Source organism: Nuphar pumila, chromosome 2, assembly GCF_984573655.1.
Source record: "Nuphar pumila chromosome 2, dmNupPumi1.hap1.1, whole genome shotgun sequence".
Lineage (NCBI taxonomy): Eukaryota > Viridiplantae > Streptophyta > Magnoliopsida > Nymphaeales > Nymphaeaceae > Nuphar > Nuphar pumila.
In genome coordinates, this window is record NC_143250.1 from 31,952,611 (window position 1) to 31,969,118 (window position 16,508).

Here is a 16,508-nt window from a genome sequence, read left to right on the forward strand (position 1 = left end):
GATACTCAAATTATCCAATTAACAAGCAAATATATCATATATATCATCCTCAAAGTTCATGGTGATATGGCATCCCTCTAATTAGGAAATCTGAAATGAGTGAGATACTCAAATTATATGGGGCATGTCAACACCACAAAACTCATTCGGCATAAAACTCAAAGCATTCTTTTCCTGTTTTCTTTTCTTGAATTGAGAAAGGATTACAATTGTATGAGATTTCACTGGATCGGGAATCTCTCCTTTTGGCACCAACTGAGCTATTAGATAAGATTGGTTAGGATCTCTTCAACATCGGAACTGGGTCAGATTTAATATCGCTAACATCCCCCTGCAAACTCAACAGTCTAGGCTGAACGTTGAGTTTGAATATGAGCTCTGAGAATCGAACAGCAGGTAGCGGCATGAGAGATTTTAATTCAATGCGAGGCCCGAACAACAAAAGAGGTAGCCCTCCATCTCCATGTCATGATTTTTTGGCTTTTATTCCTGATGCAAACTTAGTGGAGATCAAATATCAGGCTAGCCATTATACTAATCGTCAAGGTAATCACAATGCTCTCAATGTAACTTAGATTGGTGCTTTATCTCTCCGCTATCTATGTTGGATCACTGTCCCCACCTTTTTCAAGCTTTTCAAGTGATACCTACAAGAAATAAGCCATTTAGATTTCGAAAATTTTGGATGTTGCATGATCACTGTCGACTTATAGTACAAGACTGTTGGAAGCTATGATGTCAGGGTCCCCCCAACGGAGTGGGTCAGAAGATGAGAGAGATGGAGAAAGTCGATATCTGATTTTCTGTTATTTATATGAAGCAAATACAATACAATATATATCGTTACATTGAGATAATGTCTAACTCGTTATCTCCTCTGATGAGGTTGGTCCCTTCATCCTTGCTGGGGCGATATCTTGAAAACAAAATTTTAAATTTGTCAGGATCGACTTTCCTGATTTACAATATTGATAATCAGTAAAATGCAATGATAACCCTACAAGATAAGTACAAACATTAAAGTAAACTATGTAGTTTATGTGACATACTTTATGTGATATATAACCAAGTAAATCATGTAATTTATGTGACATTTTCAATATGCCCGGAGAATGATTTTGGCTACATGTCAAAGAATCCCCAGAGAAGAAGTTTATCATCCATGAATAAAGAATTATTTGCAAGTGTTTACGGTGATTGCTCACCTGATCAGGATGGCATCGATTCAAGCTAAGCATGTTTACCTCAATCCGGAGTTCAGGAAGACGTGGAGCGCCACATGCTGCAGGCCCACAATCTCCTCCTATTGATAAATTTAAAGGGTATGTCTATATGCGAAGAGAAAAAGTTCCTCCTCTTGTTTCTCATATAGAACTAGATAGTCATGTGTTTGTTGAAAACGTAAGGAGTTCAAATAGAATCAGACATCCTATTGTCAGGTACAATGATTTTTCTATGAATCTTCAACTCTTTTTATCTCAGGTTGATAATCATGATGAACCCGTGAGTGGGGTTTCATCAAGTTGTGAAATCAAATAAATGGATTGATGCCATGAATGAAGAAATGAAAGCGCTTCATGAATGTCAGACATAAGAAATTGTTCCCAAACTCGCTGACAAAAATGTTGTTGATTCCAAGTGGGTTTACAAAATTAAGTACAAACCCGATGGCACCATAGTACGATATAAGGCCAGATTTGTTGCAAAGGAGTTTACATAGGAATATGGTAAGAACTATGATGAAACTTTTAGTTCCGTGGTCAAAATGAGAACAATAAGAATTATATTGTCTTTAGCTCTTAAACATAAATAATCATTAAGTTAGTTAGACGTCAAAAACACATTCCTTGATAGAGATTTGAAAGAAGAAGTTTACATGGAGCAACCACCGAGATATGATGAGGAAGACCCAGACACACATGCATGCAGATTAAAAAGAGTCATCTACGGTTTGAAATAGGCCTCACGTTCATGGTTTGAAAGTTTCTCCTTGAAAATACAGAAACATGGGTTCTATCGATCTCTCTTGAATCACTCATTATTCATCTTCAAAGGTAAAGATATCATTAACCTGTTGTTGATATATGTTGATGATATTATTGTCACAAGGAACTCAATAAGCCACATTGAAGAAATAAAGAGACTCTTAAGTCAAAGATTTAAGATGAAAAACCTAGGAGATTTACGATATTTCCTTGGAGTCGAAGTAGATAGAAAGAGTGATTGCTTGACTCAAATACAACATAAATACACATTGGATTTGTTGAAGAAATTTGGTATGAAAGATTGCAAACCTTTGTCTACACTGAGTATTTTACATCAAAAGCTCAGTTCACAAGATTGAGATTTGTACACAGATCTTACAAGATATCGAAGTGTAGTCGGTATGCTTCAATATCTTACCTTTATTCATCCTGACATTGTCTACTCTGTCAATCAAGTGTCGCAGTTCATGCATAAGCCACAAATAGGACACATGGATGAAATGAAGAGAGTGTTAAGGTATTTGAAAGGTACAATTGGAGATAGACTTGTATATAAGAAAAAATGGAAAAGAAAAGATATGCATGACATCATGGTCTACAATGATACAGATTGGGCACGAGATCCTGATGAAAGAAGATCGGTATCCTGGTATTGCATCTTTCTTGAGAAAAACTTGGTGTCCTAGAGAGTAGAAAACAAAAGTCAATAGCCAGATCGAGTACTGAAGTTGAATACCGATCAATGACTGTTGCAACAACTAAAGTTACTTGGATAAGGCATTTGTTGAATGAATTGATAAAACCAATATCGAAATCTACCTTATTGTGTGACAATCAAAGTGCCATCAAAATATTCTTTAATCCTATTTATCACAGTAAGACAAAGCATATTGAGATAGATCAACACTTCATTCGACAAAAGGTTGAAGATAAAGAGATTGAGCCTCACTTCATCTCTACAGAAAACCAGGTGGCAAATTTATTTACAAAGGGACTGACGAAAAACAAAATTTGGTTCTTGAAGAACAAGTTGTCCATGGTACATGACCATGCACAACTTGAGGGAAGCTATTAAGTGTCGTGAAATGGGGTTGGATCAGTTTGGATCTGATCTAGACCCAAAATATGATTTATGTGATTGACGTGTTTATTGGGATACACTTGTAATATTGTATTTGTTGTAGGACAATTACGTCCATGAAAATCATTGTACCCTATGTATAAATATGAAAAGATAGGTCACATATGTGCATTGAAAAACATGAACCTTTTCGACCCCAATATCTTTGTGTCTTCTTCTTATTGTCCTCTTTTTCTTGTTTTTCTTCTTATTATAGATCAAGTCTGGTGAAATCTCAAGATCTAACAGGACCACTGCGCTTGCGGTAATAAAATTTGAAGCCGTTTGATTTTTGTTTTTTTTTAGGATCGTCGAATTATGTATATATAATAGGAAATAAAGTTGTTTGATTCTTGTTTTTTGAGTAGAATGAATTATTTATATAAAAGGATAATAAATTGTGTATTCAACAAGTAACAAAGTTATTTAATCTTGTTTTTTGTTTGATATATGTTATTTATATAATAGGTGATTGATTTTTTTATTAGAATCATTTGTATATAATGTGTAACAGGGAATGAACATGTTATATAACTGGTGATTTTTGCATCAAGAAGAAAATTCGTAAGATACAAGTGAATTTCAGTTTATTTTTTTTAAATGAAAATTTTTATATGGTACATGCAAATTTCAGTTTAAATTATTTTAAATAAAAAAGAAATTTGATTTCGATATTGCAAAATATTTTAATCGCATCACGCTAGTATTGCAAAAAATCTTTTTCTTATAAAATCTCAAAATTCTTTTTGTATAAAATTAACCAAAAAAGTTGCTAGAAGAGGCCAAAATTTGGGGTTTGCAAAAATAGGACATCCATATGCAAAGAAAGGGTTGAGAAACGAAGCATGCACTTTAACAAAATGAAGTCGTTCATATATTGCATTCATTCTATTTTTCACAAAATGAAGTTGCTCATACATTGCATTCATTTTATTCTTTCACAAAATAAAGATACTTATACACTGCATTCATTTTATTCTTTCACAAAATGAAGTCATTCATACATTGCATTCATTTTATTTTTTCACAAGAATGTTGGTTCTTATTTTAATTTCTTCATTTTCTTTATGCTTATGTGTCATATCCTTTTATGCCAGACATTAACATCAACATCAACATCAACATCAAATGCACAATCATTATAAGCAGAAACAATTTATTTATTGTCACATAACTTGAACAAACTATGTTCTTTTACAAATTTCCCTTCGAAAAGGACCCTGTCATGCTTTCCTACTGTGACCTTGCCATGGACAAACCTGACCTCAAAACCTTTACGAGTCAAAGCTGATATAGATATTAGGTTCCTCCTCATGGAGGATACATACAAAACCTCATTCAATAAGACACTAATGCCTCCCACATTGAGTCTATAAGACCCAATACCCAATACATCACAGTAGGAATGATTTGCCATATACACTTTATGTTCACTAGGACCAACCTCTTTCATATCCACTGCCCCATCTGTGGTCTTGGATATATGTTGGGTAGCTCCAGAATCTACCCACCATCCAAACAACTCTTCATTTGCAAATAAGCATTCAGACACTACACAACTGACTTCTTTGTTGTTATTTCTCCTCCTATTGTTGTTGTTGTTGTTGTTGTTTCTCCCATTGTTCCTATTGTTGGGAAACTTTGTCCTGCAGTTCCTCTGAATATGCCCCAACTTGCCACACTTATAACACTTCACTTGAGAGTCGTTGTTCTTTTGAGGCCTTCGAAAATGTGCATTTGGACCTCTATTGAACATGCCATCTTTATTACCCTTTCTTTTAAACTGGTTAACTTTAAAGGGTACTCAGCTACTGGAGGACTTGTCTTGGGCTACCATCAGCTCAGATTTCTTATCTTTAGCCACATGTTCTTGTTCAATGGACAACTGAAGGGGTAATTCAGTCAGGTTAAGGCTTTTGGAGTTTAGCCTAAGAGCAGTGGTTACCATCTTCCAAGAAGCTGGCAAACTATTCAAAATTGTGGATACTTGCATCCTATCCGGTATAACATTACCTACTATGGTTAGGTCTTTAGTCATCACCAACACCCAGTTGGCATGATCAACTACATTATTAGACTCCTTCATTCTATATGAGTTGTATTGTTCAATGAGCAATTGGATATGGGCTTTGGATGTTGTATCATATTTGGCAGCTATGGCATCCATAATTTCCTTTGCAGTTTTGTAATCCTTAAAGACTTTAATTAAGTCATCATCTATATGTGTTAACATGATGATCCTAGTCATAAGGTCATCCTTTTTCAATTTGTCATATTTGTCTTTCTTCTCTTTAGTGACAGTCTCCCCAAGTTGAGTCATGGTTTTCTGAAGAATATACTCAAGGCCTTCTAGAGTCAAGGCCAAAGGAATCCTGTGTTTCCAAATGGGAAAGTTGGTCCCATTTAGCTTATCGGTCTTGGCGAGCTCTGATGCATACACCTGTCTCATCATTTCCTAAATATTATAATTTTTATGACAAGTTTAACAAAACAAATAAAAATAATAATATTAGCTTTTGCTTGAAGAAACCAAAGAATTTATACATAATTAAGCACGATAATTCTTAAAGAGCAGTTAAAAGCAAAAAGAACAAATTTAAACAATAAAAGGAATTAATGTTTATAAGCCTTAATTTGGAATGGTAAAGAAAATCATGGCTTAAAGAAAAGCATAATTTGTTTTATGCTAAATTCTGAAAATTCAGTGGTATTGAAATGGAATTTCTCTATAAATTTCAGTTTTTTATAAGAAATTTTCTGACGCAAACCTCTTTTTGCAAAAACTAAAAACATAAGAGGTGTCAGCTTAAATAAAAACACAATTGAACCCCTTTTTAAAAAAATGAACAATTTTTGGGGTAAATTGAATTTTTCTAAAAAACGGGTATAAAACCTGATTTTTTTGTTTTCTGATTATACTCATATTTTTCGCGACTTTCTCTCTCTCTCTCTAGAGGCTTGGTCACGAAGCTTCTCTGCATTTTTTTTAGGGTTTTGAAAAAAAAAGAAAGGAATCGTGGCTTAAGGAGATCGACTGACAGAGTGATCGGCGGTCGAGTGGTAATACCAGAAAATCAGGGAGCAAAAAACACCAGTCAATGTTCAAACGATCGAAATATCATTGGAAGAGAAAAGAGAGAGAAAAACCGACTATTGGGCCAATGACAACGCCTGTAGAGGGTGTTTCTGGCCGCTGCTATTCTCAGATGGGATAAATCTCTGTCGTAAGGCTAAAACCACTGATCACAGTCGGCAGTCACAGGAGACCACTGAAGAGCAGATGATGTTCCTTGATTTTTGCTGGAAGAAGAAAAGCGAAAACGAAAAAATAGATGGCCAAATCTGCCTTAAGCCCCTTTTTTCTTCTCTTCCTTTCTGTTTTTTCTGTTTCCTTCTTTTTTTTTGTTGATATAGCTATACAGGGCTCATTACAATTACAGAGGGTGAAAGAAGCCAGAGATAATAGAGAAAAAAAAAATGACGACCCTTCTTTCAATCTCCCAGTTTCAGTTCTTCTTCCTTTCTTTGCTTTTAATCTCAGTCTAGGTATTACCAGAGGATGTTTTCGACAACAAACACACAAACTAGATGCACAAATAAGTCACAGTAAAGAAAGTAAATAAATAAACAAAGTTTTCTCTTTTTTTTTTCGATTTCTAATTTTACTCTATGTTTTCTTTGTTACATGACAAATTATAACCAGATGCACAAAGATATTTACAATAGGAAAATAAACAAGAAACACTACACCCTAGATCAGAAGCCTGCTGAATAAATGAAGACCTAGGAACTCAGGAAGTTGCCTTCCCTTTGTTTTATTTGATTTGTTTTTTTTTTTTAAAACTTACTGTGTTTTATTTATAAAGGTATATAAAAAAATAGATTTAATCATGCACACATTCACGACAGAGATCTAATACTAGACTAAGCTAGCATCTACAACAAATAAGAGTATATCAAGCCTTAGTTTGTAGAGGCAGAAACAAAACACTTTTTAAAAATTGTGTGTGTTTCTTTACACACAATCATATGTAAAAAAAAAAAACTTCTCAATAAGCCTTAAACTTACCGAGTGATCGGCAATTTTTGTATGCAGATGATGTAGCTTCAATGGGACAAATAGTTCACCTTTGGCGCAGGACCAACAACAGAAGATAGAGTTTGAAGGTTACCTAGATTGCAGTCTGAGGACCGGTTCACTGACACGGAAGCTTCTGAAGAGAACCTGACTGTGATACCACTGATGATGCAGTAGAAAGCAAGCAATAACATGGATTCACCTCAACAGCTACAAGGATAGAAGATGGAGAGTAGAAGAGAGATACGAAGGTATATGTTTTTTAGGTTTGCTTCAAGAGTGCTTCGTATTATCTTCTATATCTCTCTTTGTATATGTATTGGGCATACATGTATACACTCTTGGATTTTCTATTACCCAGAATTGGCAGTTAAGCAATTGAGAGAAATGCCCCGACATGGTCTTTATTAAAACAGTTTTATAAAACAGAAATTTGATTTTGAATTATCTTTTTGAAAAGGTATGCAAAACTCATAACCATGAGCCGGCCCACCCAAGATTATTAGATACAAGAAAGATATGGATCATGGCCATATACCAACAGAAAGGAAGGGAGGGATGACATTGAAAATGTCCCTCTTTGTGTGGGGAAAGAGTGGTCAGTGTTTGCGTAGCCATGGTGGAGCCTGCAAAAATGCTTTGTGCTTAGTGCATTCCTACATAAACTCCAAATGTGTCCTTAATCTCTCATTAGTTTCGATACCATGAGACTGGTGATCACACTGAGGAATGCAGGATGTTCAAGAACAACCTAGTGACGGGCCAGTGGTGGGCACAGCGGGTGACATGATTCCAAAATTCCAATGATGAGCTCTTTCTTAGGTTTCATGCCAAACTCGTCTTCGGCTTACTAGGAAAAATAAAAACCTTGTTTAGCAGAGTGTGTTAGTTTTTTATTTCTATGTCACGGGTAGGGATGGCAGTGGACTGAGGGAAACGGGGCCCCACCTTGCCCCGTTTGGACTGGGGATGGTGGACATTAGTAAGGGGATGGAGGCGAGGGTGAAAGTTAGAATCAAAACCTGTGCGGGGATGGACCTATGCTTTCTCTGCCCCGTCCTCTATCCTTGTTAGTGAACACTCATCTCCTTCTTTAAGGATGACAGTGGGCAGAAGGGAAACGAAGCTTCGCCCCGTTTGGAAGGGGGATGGAGGCGGAGATGAAAGGTTAAAATCAAAGCCCATGCTAAGATAAATGAAAGGCAGAATTTTGAGACAGGGCCGCGGGTCCACTGCCATCCCTAATCACGGGGATTCTCAAACTTTGCTCTCGTATCATGTCTTTTTGTGTACTATTGTTACTGGTAAAATCAAACAATAATAACGTGTCAAGTGTCCTTCTCGTCGTGTTCCTGTGACGTACGCTTTTTGGCTCTCTTAGCTCGGTTTTTGGAGGAATCTTCTGGACGCTCGACTGCGTCACCGTACGATAACGCACGACCCCCCCTTCGTCGACGCCACAACACGTCAACTTTACCTTCCCAAGCCCTAACCCTCTCTCTCTCTCTCTCTCTCGTTTTTTCCAGCGGTATCGAGGGCTGCGCGTGGTGCAAGAAGCCGGCGAGATCTGCAGGTCCCGTCCCTCTGTGTGTGCGCCTGTGGTTGGGGAGGAAGGGTGGGCACGATCTGCGTCGGAAACGGCCAGGTAGAGGCTGGAAATTGAGGAATATATGTAGATCTGGCCGGATCTGTCCTGTAATTTGGGGATTTTTCGCCGGGAAAGGCCTTGCTGTTTTATTCCTTTGTTGTTTCCGGCGTGGATATGGCCAAACACAGCAGGGGGTGTTTTTGTGCGCATCGTTTCCAAAGACCCCCTTACCCACCAAGAGAGCCCGTCCGGGTTAGGGTTGGGATTAAGGTTATGGCTGGAAACAATACTATAATCGTTAGCCGTGCCTTTTTTTCATTTAAGGAAATCCGGGTTTTTGTGGTTGGATGATGTTCTCCCCCCCCAATCGGCCTTAATCGCATGCATGAGGCGAAATTAGTGTTTGGATGAATCTGAAAGGGGAGGGAGTAATGAGGGGATGGAAATTTTTTGGTGGTGGATGAAACGAATGGTTGATAGAAGATGATGATGATGGAAGATCGATATATGTATTCTTTTCAAAATTTTTAGAATATGATTATGTTTTAGACTGCCTCTATTTTTCCCATTTTTTTGAAAATCATGGATGATTTCATATATTATTATTTGCTCATTTGCAGTAATTTTAAGGGGAAATTAATATAAAAAATAATAATAAAGAACTTCCGAGGAAGCCTTCAGAAGGATTGCCCCCTGGATGTTGGTTTGCTGGTGGTATTATTTGTAGTGAATAATGTGTGGGGTGCTCTTGGTGGAGAACAGGGCGCACAAATTAGTTCTTCTGAACGACCAACCGTTGGTTTGGAGAGGTTTTCCTGATTGGCCATCTGCATGGTCTTAAGAAACGTAGAATGCGTCTTATTTTGTTGGGATGACTTTCGGTTTTGTCTCGCTTGATTGTTCCCAACACTGGTTTCGTTTTGATTTTGCTATTATATGCTCTGTTAATATTTCTGCTTGGTTTGACATATTCAGGTATTGGGGTCTGCACTATACATGCTTTGAGATCATTAAGTTCGGAGAGTTATAAAGCAATGAGGGGTCCCGATAGATATGTAAGCAGATTTGTAGTTTATAATGGAGCACATTTTTTTTTTTGAATTTTTATTGTGGTTGTGTATTGCGTATCGTAGCTGATATTGATTCCCTTTTCTTTTTTCACAAATTTGATATGTAATGCGGCAGAGTGATAGAGATCTGGACGAATATGAAGATGATGAACAATATGAAGAGGAGGAAGAAGCTGAATATGAAGAAGAAAATAATGAAGAAGAAGAAGAGCCGCCGCTCACCAAAGATCAACTAGAATATTTGGAAAGGAGGCAAAAGCTGAAGGAAATTGAAAGGCAAAAAATGAAAAAGGAAGGCTTGGTTGTGGTCTCTTCCAAGGATAAGAAAGAACCTGCCAAAGACAGGTAAAAGGATGTGGTGTGTAAAAGTTGATTGCTTGTTTGGTGAAGGACTGATCACCATCCACCCAGTTACTAGTTTGCTATAAATAATAAAAAATCTTTGCAAATTGTTGTTTGTGTCCAGTATCTGAGCTGTTCCTTTACATACAACCATTGTAGATTTTTTCTTGGCTTTATGCATGGAATTACAACGCATATTTGTTCTTTCACGTTTCTTTCCTCATGTTAAATTTATGCCTCTACCATTGTTCGCTTAGGTTGTACTGGGCTTTTAGATCTGTAATGCACCTAAATTCTCTGGGAACTCGTTTTTGTTTTTCATGCTTCATCTTTGTTCGTGCATGTAAAAACTAAAAAGAAAAGATCTAGGATTTTTTCACATGTATCGTTCTTGCATATGCATGCATGCTTGTGTGAAATTTCTTGCACTCAGGAACAAATCTGAATCCTATTAATATGGATCATGTATTCATATTGCTGTGGTAACTGCTAGATTTACATCTATGGTACCATTCAAAGTGTTCAACATTCATCTAATCCAAATAGGTGGTCATCCATGCCAATGTGATTTTGTTCCTTGCATACTCTAGTTTCAAGAAGTTGCTGATCATCTGATTTGTGTCAGTTGTCCAGTATCATACGTTGAATGGAGATTATGGAGAGTTCAGGCATTGCTGAATTTAGCTGACTAGGGTGTTCGTCAAGTGAGTCTAGATCTATGGTTATTGAAAGTGTTGGTAAGACTTGTAGATTTAATATATCAAGTGGAGTAAGTCTTGCACTAGATAAAGTTCATAAAGTCTTGTCATGTGTTATCAAGTATTTTCAGTTATTTCAAGTCTGCATTCTTGAATACATCCTGCTCGACACGTCTTACTCTTGTTGTGCAACTGTCCATGTTGAGGACAAAAGGCCAAGATTTTGTTAGCCTTTCCACGGGTTTGCTAGGCTTATTCTCTTCTAACTTGAGATGGTTCTAGCAGTTGTTTTTTTCCTTTTGTTCACTTGCCAAGACTTGCTTGGGCCATGATATTCAGATGGTTGCAACTCCTGAGTTCAAGTCTTGCCTCTGCAGTTCGATGGAGTTCTGAAAGTCTAGGTCACGTAAATGCTCTATTTTTACTCCTGTACCATATCCTCTATTATATTCTTAATGGAAAACTTTGCCAGAATGGCTTTATCTCTGTGTCTGGAGCCGTATCCATGTGACAGCCTAAGATAGCATCCTAACGACAAACAGTTTGGCTTCATATGCATTAGGTACTTCCTGAATGTCTGAGCTTGACATAGAGAAGAATGGAGAACTTTTGTAATTTGGTGAAATGTATGTTCAGTACTTCGATTTTTAATGATTGCATGTCCTTGTATACCTGCAGCATGTCATAGAGCTGTTGTCATGATGCCTCTAAGTATTGGTTTATTTCTAGTCGTTTTCAAATTAATGGAATATTTGTAGTGAACATGTTCCAAATTCCAAAATGATAAGTACTGTATTCTGCAGCTTTGGTTCTTTTTTTGGACCTTCTCAGCCTGTTATTGCAAAAAGGGTGATTGAAGAAAGTCGTGCAATGCTGGACTTACGACATATTACAGCCACTGGACCAAAGGCTGCTTCACAGGTATGAGCATGTGAACCTGCTGGCTTTGTTGCATGTTTGTCTCCTGCTGACTCACCTTATGAATGCTCGCAACCGCAGAACAAGAATGTCATTACCACTCCAAATGCAAATACAAGGTCTACTGAAAGTAAGCGGCCAGTGAAGGTTGTTGACAAGGTATGAGGGCGACAAATAACTGTTCCTTCCAATTATCTATGACAAGATGTAAATTTCACATCAAAATGAATCACTGTATCCTTGCAGGTAAAGTTGAAAATACAGAAACTTAAAGAAGCCAGAGATTATTCATTTTTGTTGTCAGGAGATGCAGAAATTCCTGCCCCTGTAAAGGAGACTCCCCCTCAACAGAAAGTCGTCCCTACTTCTGGTGTGTCAATGGTGCCCTTATGTTCACTATGTTTGGGTTTATGCTTTCTTATATTGTCACGGGGAGGACTTATGCAGGTCACTCTGATGTCTAAGATGCTCGGCCAAGGCAAGTGACTGCAAACGGAAAGCCATCAGTGAGCAAGCCTGCAAACCTGTCGAATGCTGTTCATGATAAAGATAAAACTGTTTCAGCTGGGAGGCCGCTACATAAGGTTGGGGTACAAAAAGGGGCTCCTCCAAACAAGCTTAAACCCTCAGGCGAACCTAGGAAACTTCTCGATAGTAATACAAGTGCTGGACCTGGCCGGCCTGTTGGAACAAAAGTGCCAGATCAGAAGTCACTGCCAGTTCAGAAGTCACATGGTGCTACATCGGATCAGAAGAAATCTGCCCATGCTAATAAAAAATGTAACCCTTCTGTTGGTGCACCAAAGACGCCCTTGGCAAGGCAACAAACACTGGTCCAAAAGCGGCACATAGAGCAGGGAAGGCCACACCAGAAGGCTGAGAGGCTAATTGCTAAAACAATGTCTGAACGACTGACATCTACATCTGCTAAAGTGGCATCTCAACGACCACCCACAGTAACATCTCAACGGCCATCTGCAGTAACATTTCAACGCCCACCTGCAGTAACATCTCAACGGCCATCTGCAGTAACATCTCAACGCCCACCTGCAGTAACATCTCAACGCCCACCTGCTGTAAAACAACAGGTCTCTCTCTCTCTCTGATATACAGACACAGACAAGCCAATCTGCACAATTTTGGGTCTGCGTCTTTTACCTAGTAGTTTATATTTAATGGCAGTCAATGTTCCATCTTTTTCTTCTTTATCTTTTTGAGTTTGCAGAAATGTTTCATTGGCTACCTCAAATTTGCTTTTGGCTGCAAGGGAATATAGTGATGATGTCTATGATTAATCTAGGGCTACTGAAAATGCCACTCCTAGTTGGGAACCATACTTTAGATTAGAATCATGAGTCACGGTTCTCTTGCCTCTGGTGCACCACAGGAAGCATACTTCATGCGTTTAATACACTTTCTGCATTTTCAAACATGCTTTTCACACACTTCATATTGTCCATTGCAGTGGTTCACTTCTTAATTCAGTTTTTGTCCCACTTCACATGGACTTGAAAAGTTCTTGCTTCCATCATTGCTTTTCGATTCTGCTTTCTTTCCTGGAAACTTTGGATTAATCTCCAATGGTCGAAACAAACACTGTGGGGGTTATCATTTTTGAACTCTCAAGGGGTATGTATAGGGTACGATTGTAGGGAAAAAGTCGGTGACAACTTTGCATATGGGAGAAGAAAATTATCTCACCTCTTTCCGCCATGGCTCTGTAGTGGCAAAGTTTATATTGCATATTGCAGGAATTGGAATCAGCATGCAAATGGGCATGTATAGGGATGCCAACGGGTCAGATGTAACCCAATATCCTACCCAAATCCGAATCTGATTAGTTGGATTCGGTAGCCAAATCCCGATCTGTTTAAAAACCGGAGTCTGGTTCTGTATTGAGTTTTGCATTGAAAACCAAATCTGAATTCTATTAAAAACTGAATCCGACTAAAATTCAAATCCGATTAAGCATAAATTTCGGGTTTTAAGCTAGTTGGATCTGGCTTCGCTTTTTCCATCCGACTCCAAATCTGAATCCGAATCTGATCAGGTCAGATCCATTTAAGTCGGATTCGGTAATGCCTAGATCTGACCTCAATCCGACCCGTTGACATCCCTAGGCATGTACTAGGTGGGCATTTGATTGCCTTCCATATGTGGATCTTTTTGACTTGTTCTTTTATCATTTGCTCTCTCTCTCTCTCTCTCACTCACTCATTGTAATTTTTCATTTTAGAATGTGAAGCCTCCAAAACAACTTCCTTCACGGTCTATGAGCAGCAACCGGCCAAAGAAGAGGCCTGCAGATGAGTGTTCTGATGAAGATGAAGGGGGTGGAGAGGATTACCGCAGTTTGATCAGGCAAATGTTTCGGTGAGTGTTTCCTTTTGTATCATTCATTCTTGTTGAAAAGTAGGTCTGAAGTTTGGTTAAGCTAGTTGCTTTCATCAAAAGGTGGACATGTCCTGGAACTTTGGCATTCATAGTCTGGACCAGGGGCGGAGCCAGGAATCTGAACTAGGGTGGGCACAAACTCTATGGCTCGACTTAGAAATTGAGCTTAGCGAGCCAAGCTATTAGCTAGCTCATTTGTGTAAATGAGTCGAGCACGAACATGGCAAGCTCGATTGGTTTGACTCGTATAGATCATTTTACATACTATATATTTATATATACTTGTATGTTATATATTTATACATATATTATATATAATGCATATTGTGTATGTTTTGTGCATGGATTAAACATATTTTTTATATATTATCAAGATTTAAAAAATACGCAAAGATCTAAAACATTTTTTTTAGAAGACGAGCCAGCTCATGATTGACTCGCAAAGAGCATGGGTGTAGCCTTAAAGAGCCAAGCTTGAACAGTTCAATCTCAGCCTGTTTACCAGCTCTAAAAAATCCTCCATTGTGGGGATTTTTGGGTTGAGAGAGAGAGAGAGAGAGAGAGAGAGAGAGAGAGAGAGAGAGAGAGAGAGAGAGAGAGAGAGAGAGAGAGAGAGAGAGAGAGACGGGTGGGGTGGGGTGGGGGGGCACATAAAAGATCTTTCATTGGGTCAGGGTGGGCCCACAATGTCTGGACTGCCCTATAAATTTGCAACTCAGGAATTGGTTGCTAAGAGTTGGTTATTTGGTTTACCATGCCTTTTTATGACTTCTTACGTTTGTTATTATCACTTATCATGTACAGGTATGATCCTAAAAAATACAGTGGGATGGATGATGATGATAGTGACATGGAGGTTGATTTTAACCGCATTCAAGCAGAAGAAAGGAGAAGGTAACAGATTATTTTGAGGCAGTTGCACTGGTTCACGTATTAATTGAAATTCATAGCCATGTCTGTGATCCTGTTAGCTTGAGGTTTCCTAATATTTGAAGCTACAAAATATCCTGCCCCAGGTAGAACTTTATTGATATAAGGGCTTTGATGATTCTTGGTTATTCTGAATTGTTATGAAACCTTCTATCAAAGACTGGACTTTGCAATCTTGCCGAAAGAATTTATACAGAATCTTTAGTTTTCTCTGCTGAATCCTGCAATTTTCAATATAAGCATGTATTGAATGTGTTTGAATAGATTTCTCCAGCAGATTAATTTATGTGTTTCTTCTTTTGCTTCTATAGTGCAAGGATTGCGAAGGAGGAAGATGAGAGGGAACTTGCCCTCATTGAGGAGGAAGAGAGGAGAGGGCGGCAGAGGAGAGAGGCAAAGAGGCTCAAGCTCAAGAATAGTCAAAGGTAGTCTTGTACAGAACGGGGTTCATCTTAACATCTTGCTTGTTTTCTTATAACCTTAGAGGAGAGTGATGCATCAGTTAGAGTTACCTTCATTCCAATTACATATTTATTATCTGATTATTTCATTTAAGCTTGTCAACTTTTCGTTGAGCCATGAATGAGAAATATTTAGTGATGCATCTTTTGTTCACGTCTCCATCACCCTTAGTGACCATGTGAAACTTCAAGATTGTTCACTCCATTGACATCTCGGAAGTTCCTGCCTGTTTGGGAGAAGGTAGTCGGAATTATATAAAGAGATACTGGTTTTATGTTGTATCTTCTCCTTGATAACCCAGACTTAAATTTCTTTGCCTCTTTCTAACTCTCTTTGCATATGGGTTACGTTGAGAATGGAACCTTTTGAGGTGTTTGGATTTTTCACATTAGAATCCTCTTTTCCCCTGTTTTGGATATAAGAATTTTGATGAAACTGGATGCATTCCACCTGATTCCATGAATTCAAACATGCTCTTCACGAATTTCACATTTATGATGAATACCAATCTTTTAGATAGAGGCATGATCCAGGACAATGAAATGTGTTATTGGTTGCACAAGCAAGATTATGGTTTTTGTCCCTGCTTAAGAATATCAAATATCTTAACAAATCGAACACCAAGGTAAGGAACTCGAACGACCTTGCTTTTATAAAATTGCATCCCGATTAGTAGCACCTCTAAATCCAATGTGGGTGAGAGTCTGATAGATGATATATGGTCTTTTCCAATTTATGAGGGCCTACTAGATTTTGGGTTCCGTTCATTTTCATGATAAATGGCATCTTGGTGCCTTGGACAGTTTTTCTGTCCAAGGCGCTGGACCTGATCCTCTCTCATCTACTGGGTCATGGAGTTTGGGCTCGGCTTTTTTGGTCATGTATTGTATTAAATAAATCAAACATGTACATATTTTTATACC

At 38.0% G+C, this 16,508-nt stretch overlaps 2 protein-coding genes across 4 annotated transcripts; one reads left to right on the forward strand and one right to left on the reverse strand.

Moving 5' to 3' along the window:
* Positions 1-4,909: 4,909 nt before the first annotated feature.
* LOC149845177 (uncharacterized) lies at positions 4,910-5,554 on the reverse strand. The gene has a single exon (XM_089987114.1). The coding sequence runs from the start codon at positions 5,552-5,554 to the stop codon at positions 4,910-4,912; it is 645 nt and encodes a 214-aa protein (XP_089843240.1).
* A 3,057-nt stretch (positions 5,555-8,611) lies between these two features.
* LOC149845178 (uncharacterized) lies at positions 8,612-15,723 on the forward strand. Of its 3 annotated transcripts, none has more exons than XM_089995580.1 (10): positions 8,612-8,756; positions 9,747-9,826; positions 9,957-10,186; positions 11,685-11,802; positions 11,881-11,958; positions 12,046-12,169; positions 12,265-12,887; positions 14,036-14,172; positions 14,998-15,087; positions 15,435-15,723. In XM_089995580.1, exons 2-10 carry the CDS (start codon positions 9,806-9,808, stop codon positions 15,550-15,552), a joined length of 1,539 nt encoding a protein of 512 aa, XP_089851706.1. In that variant the 5' UTR covers positions 8,612-8,756; positions 9,747-9,805; the 3' UTR covers positions 15,553-15,723. The 3 variants fall into 3 exon arrangements, 2 of the variants coding, with proteins under 2 accessions (XP_089851706.1, XP_089851705.1); XM_089995579.1 differs by lacking the exon at positions 8,612-8,756 and adding an exon at positions 8,836-9,580; XR_016430175.1 differs by lacking the exons at positions 8,612-8,756; positions 14,998-15,087; positions 15,435-15,723 and adding exons at positions 8,835-9,580; positions 13,265-13,428 and having other exon boundaries at positions 14,036-14,168.
* The last annotated feature ends 785 nt before the right edge of the window (positions 15,724-16,508 follow it).